The 6,000-nt window shown below is 39.1% G+C and overlaps 1 protein-coding gene across 2 annotated transcripts in view; it reads right to left on the bottom strand.

The window, feature by feature from the left end:
- The window catches only part of mttp (microsomal triglyceride transfer protein), a 31,887-nt gene that overhangs the window by 20,801 nt on the left and 5,086 nt on the right, over positions 1–6,000 (bottom strand). For both annotated transcript variants that reach the window (XM_015345200.2, XM_015345201.2), the window contains exons 3-4: positions 3,571–3,758; positions 2,518–2,661 (exon numbers count right to left, since the gene is read on the bottom strand). In XM_015345200.2, the coding sequence (XP_015200686.2) occupies positions 2,518–2,661; positions 3,571–3,758 (332 nt within the window). The remainder of the gene's footprint in view (positions 1–2,517; positions 2,662–3,570; positions 3,759–6,000) is intronic.

Here is a 6,000-nt window from a genome sequence, read left to right as displayed (position 1 = left end):
CTCAATTTAAAATATGAAAATTTCTATTTGTGTAATCTGTTTCGCTGCTTATTCTATTGAACTCCTGGTCAATGCCTTGATGAGGATTTTGAATACTTGATTCAAGTCCCTTCACAGTCTTCTCAATTCAAGATTAAAAATGTTAGATTAGACTGTCAGCGTAAGACATTCCCTTAAACCCTTGAATGTATTTAGATGTATTTCTCTGGACTGATTCCAAAGCAGCAATATCCTCTCTATAAGGGAGATGTGATCATATTTCTTAAATAAAAATGTGCAATATGTACATGGTATATTCACACATTATATAAATTTCTCTGTGGGAGTACTGACAGGCTGTGGTACAGCTAGTTTAGCCTTCCAGAGAAACATGCAGCTGAAAAGCTAAACCACCATAAGGCAGCCAATCACTACAACCCTTGGTCACATTACTGTGAAGAAAAGTTTAGTGCATTATTGCGGCAAGGGCAACATTTATAAAATTATCTGCCTTTAGAGGCAGCATGTCAGTTGCCCTTTGCTCTGAGCACTTGCGTTCCTATGCTGTCAGCTCCAATGCAGAGGGCGCACCTGATAACAGCTTAATCTCAACAAAGCCTGCCACACTTGCTTTCTCAACACTCTGACCTTTGCGCCCACCAGCCAAGTGTCTGGAATTTCTACAACGATCTTGGCTTCCATTCAGTGATTGAATTATTCTGCCATGCCAATCATACAGCAAGTACTATTGTTTCCTGAAACTAGGCTCACGCCATCCCTCTTCTCTCAATGACCGACTTATTTTTTGTGTAATCTTCTCTATTCTCCTGCAGGTTTTGACTTCACACCTTTCTTCACCCTTCTCCACTTTGCACTTCCTGAGTGGGCTCTCTGCCCCTCCTGCCTTCTCCCCTCTCCCAGCTTTTGTTCTTCTGTGCTATTTAATCTTTGCTGTCTGCTCTGTCTTTCTCACACCTGAAGAAGGCTCCATAGCCGAAATGTTGTGTTTTCTCTCTTCTCTTTTCAGCATAGAATAAACCTATTACTTGTGCCTTTGCAGACTACGCCTGCTGACACAGCTACCCACCTGAACTATTGTATCACTGCTGCTTAGATTGGTAAATTATGACAAGTAAATGAAAAGTTATTTGACATTAAAGTTCCATGAAGGAAGCGACACACCTACTAGGGTCAAGTATGATAAAGACCAAAAAGTAAAAGAAAACATACTTTCAGTTTCTTTAGATCATTGCATTTTAGAATATTTGAGTATTTTATTGTCATAAAAAAGTAGTTCCAGGCTGCAATGCATGAAACTAGAAGAAATTTATGAAGTTCTTGGCTGAATGTATTTGTGGTTTTCAGCTAGGAACATTTTCCTCGCTCATCTTGAGGAATACCATACATGTAGTTTAGTAGCTTCTGTGAAAAAATGTGTGAAATACAGATATAACAGAGAAATGTCTGTTTATTCATCTGAAACTATACCTCGTAATGGCAGGCATTGGAGCAGAGCTATACTGCACAAGGCAGACTATGGTACAGAGCAATTTTAATACCTGTAAAATCAAAACACATGAATTTTACTATTATTTTGGAATTTGGGTTAAGACCAATGCATCTGTGTCTAAATCAGTGATTCTCATGCCTGGTTCTGGGTAGCCTTAAAGCTTTGAAGACTTAAATTTATGAATACAAACTTAGAAAAATATTGCAATTAAGAACAATTAACAAAATAATTAAGTCACTAAGAGCTCAGATAGGATGAAAACCAGAAGACTTATGTGATAATATATCAAAGTAACATGTACAAAAAAGAAATATACTGTAGTCTACTTAAATACAGAAGATCTGGAAGAATTATTATAAAAAATAAAAAACATGAATCTCAGAGAATGGGTAAGTTTAATCAAAATAGGCTTTGCTCATGCATTTACAGTATACATCATCACATATTTCCTGTTCTGTGTTCTATTTTGGACTGGGGAGTCATCTTTGTGATATTTACATGAGGTGGGGGGTTTTCTCCTGGTGCTACAGTTTCCCCCCAAAGTCAAAAAATCATTCTGTTTAGGTTAAGTCTCTGAATTGCGTGCGTGCGTGCGTGCGTGCGTGCGTGCGTGCGTGCGTGCGTGCGTGCGTGCGTGCGTGCGTGTGCGCGTGCGTGTGGAGGTGGGCATGTACCTCATTCACCTCATTCTTCTGCCTTGTGCATGTTGTCTGCAAGGTTAGGCTCCACTTCATGTGACCCTAGGTTGTAACTTTTTGAAAACTTTCCAACCTTTTTCCAATCAGTGCCTAAGTATGTACAGTTCCTTCATATTCCAAACTCATCATTGCCCTTGCTCAACACATTTAAAAATGTGAATGAACAAGTAATAGGTTTATTCCATGCTGAAAAGAGAAGAAAACACAATATTTTGGCTATGGAGCCTTCTTCCTTTGTAGCCTATGCACGCTGAGGTAGCTACCCACCTGAACTAAAAATGTGAATGTCATATAAGAAACCACATATAGTAAAAGGTACATTTCCCCTACCTTTCCAAAATTCCAGTGCAAGATGAATGGTTTTTGTAAGTCAGCCAGATTCTCCTTTCCAAGAATGCTTGCGGCAGTGGATCCCAGAAAGACATTACTCTTCTCTGGGCGTGGAGTCACATTCTCAATCCTGATGTCACTCATCTATGGAGAAACCCAGGTGAGAAAGATGTCGGCTTTCATTTTATTCCATATATTGCTTATCCCAATGAGACCATGGTCAATTTCCACCTGGAATGATGTCGCCTCAAACAGTTTGTAATATCGTTTTGCACGGGGATAATGGGCAGACATACACCTCTTATCAACACACCCTTAAGAAACATTCATCTTTTAACACACTGCAAGCTCAGGAGTACCTTAGAGGAGAGTTTGTGCTAATGGGAGGAGCTGTATTGTATGTGTCTTATTGAGGTCCAAGCCTGCGGGGACCTGGAAAACCAAAGGGATTGCTGTTTTGCAAAGAGCCAAGAAAGCCCTGGTTAATCAATCCTAGCATTGCTCCTTGCACTGCCCTTCCAATCATGTGCCACTGCCTGGGGAATCCTGGTAAACATACTGCACTCGCCTTGTGCATTACAGTATATTGGTTAAGCCAGCTAGGGGTCTCCCCTTCACAAAACTCTTTAATGAGGTTGGTTGACTGCATTCAAGAGAGTTGGGAGACATGCAAGTGAAGAGACTCAAGTCATAAATAAAGAAAAGAGCGAAAATCATCTTTTTGCCATAGCTGGTTAAGTAGTAAGGCGGACATTTTGTAGAAAATGTACTGCACAAGGCTCTGGAATAAGGTACAAGACATAAAAAAGAAACATCTTTTTTGAATCACATTCTGGCAAGGATAAATTATATTTGTCAGTTTCAAAGACAGATAGCAATCTAGCAAAACTGATTTTTTGAAAACAGATAAATACACCATATATCTGGATATATCCATTTTCCTGTCATAAGGTAATTTTCACCATGTTAGCACAATTGTGATTGTTATTCTCTTCTTTTAGTAGCAAATAAGATGCCAGCATAACTGACTTCTAACACGAAAGCTTCACATACCGCTATTTTGATAAGCTGATCATCTTTGCTGCTTGGATTTCTCCAGACTAAGTTGAGGTCAACACTGGATGATATCCTATAGCCAGCACTGCCCTGGGCTGACCCTTTGGCTCTGTCTAGGTGCACTTCAGTCATGTAGCTGAATTTGTACAGCTTTCCATTGCTGAGCCGTGGCCCGATATTTCCATCTGCAAATAAGAACGGAGTTACATCCAAGAAACAAATACGGCGAGGCACTTAACAGAGCAGTAGTTGCCCAGAAAAATTAAGCAATGCAAACAACATGCACAGGGTGCATCTCTTTATTGAAAGCAAAGCCTCATTCCTATAACATGTTGCAAACACCTCAGCAATACTTTCCCATGGTACTTAGTTAAATATTAGTTCTTCAAAGTGTCTTTTCTAATATCATAATTATACGTTTTGGTTGTTGTTGTCATTAGGCACAACCATTCACATAAAATCTTGCAAAATACAATACATACGTGCAGAAATCAGAGGTCTATGCTTATATACATTTAATACCTGATAAGTGCCATAGGAAACCACAGGAGGCAACGGATCCCTATAAACAGCTAAGGGTAAGTGTAAAGGCTCAGATTTCTAAAAGGTGATCATTTTAGCAGCAAGTAACTGGAGGTGGGCCCATGGGACTTTTTCTGTTCTCTTCCACAAAAAGGCATCTATTGCTCAATGCTGTTTAACTGTATAAGATAAAAATAGGCTTTATAACATAAAGGGTATTCACAGAATGACCAAACCAGATTGTCTTCCATCTTTGACAAACTGTGGTTGCTTTAAAAACACAAATGGTAATGTCAAAGTGTAACACTGGCAGAAGAAGTAAAAAGTGTCCATCTGTTTTTATCTTTCACTTTTTTATCATTGTGTTAGGTACTTAATTCAGCTAAGCTGGACATTTTCTAATTTCTGAATATAATATGCTTCTTCTAAAAAGAGCTAAAATATTTGATTAATTGAAGTTGTTAGGAATATTTGTTAGGAGCTCCCACCATTTCCAATAACTGGTCTAGTACCATGGTATCCATTGAATGGGCTTACAGTAACTCAGACTGAACTCAGACAAACTAAATATTTTTCAGGAAGTCATTTGTTTTGTGAAACTACAGAACCGCATACTTTGAACTTAACCTTAGTGGTCTCTGTTTAGGATTAGGCTAATAGTCACCACTCAACAGTAACAAGTCTCAGTGACTTTGACTTGAGAATGAAGTTTCCCTCTGTGTACTGACTTTGCTCCATACCAACCATGTAACCCACAGTTCAAGGTTAAAATTCGACACACCGCAGACTGCATCGCTGCTGCCAACAGGAGATGAATACAAGTACAGCTGTGGTTCACAGCAAAGGTCAGTGACTCAGCATGATCATATGCACACCAATTAATGCCATACTCACATTGCATACCCTAAAAGCCGCCAGTTTAGTATGAGCTCTACCCTTGTTTTTCAAAATAACAAACATCTACATAAATAAGTGCACTGCTGAATTTGCAATCCAAGTTTTTAGCAATCTACTTGATGATCATATGTAGAATTATTAGTGTTAAAAACTAAATATGCTTTATTCTAAAACTGCATTAGCCATCCATCTTCTGACCTCTTCTTCCAATGCAGAGTAAAGGGTCTGGAGCCCATCCCAGCAAGCAACAGGTGAAAGGCAGGTTACACCTGGGATGGGACGCCAGTTCATCACAGGGCTCACACATACACATTCCTGTAGGGCCTGTTTTCCCAGTAGCCATTTAACCTAACTGTATATTTGTGACAGTGGGAGGAAACTGGCACACCTGGAGGAAACCCCCGCAAACATGGGGAGAACATACATGCTCCACACAATTATTTTATGCAATTATCCAGTGCAACTTCCATTGGATGAAGAAATCTAATGCAGATTCCAAGAGAAGTGAATTTCATAAAAATGTAATGTATAGTACTTTCTGTTCTGAAACTTGAGAAATAATCAATGGGGTCCCAGAATTGAATGCAGGGCTCCACTACTGTGAGGCAGCAATGCTAACCACTGTGTATCCCACTGCATTATAAAAAATTCAAAAACACTACCCTCACCCTGATGCCATAAGAGCACAATTATTACAGTCTATGCAAATGACTGGTGGACAAGAGGACTATAGCAACAACAAAAAAGATCAAGACAGTGTCTCAATAACACAGGAAAAATAGATAAAAGCAGCTACTGAGTAACCATCATCAAGCTTTGTTGTCAAGGAGATGTATTGAATCTGTATTTGGATTACATTAGCTAAGCCAGTACTACAGTGGTAAAAACTAGAAAATGCAATGTTTCTACTTCAATAAACGTTCCATAAAATGGACTTTGTCTGTTAATTTTAGTCTCTGTAGGTGATACACATCTCTCAGATGTCAACTTAGATATCCTTGGCCCTAC

Source organism: Lepisosteus oculatus, chromosome 1, assembly GCF_040954835.1.
Source record: "Lepisosteus oculatus isolate fLepOcu1 chromosome 1, fLepOcu1.hap2, whole genome shotgun sequence".
NCBI lineage: Eukaryota > Metazoa > Chordata > Actinopteri > Semionotiformes > Lepisosteidae > Lepisosteus > Lepisosteus oculatus.
Note: the sequence above shows the minus strand (reverse complement) of the source record. Positions and strands in the feature narration are given on the sequence as shown.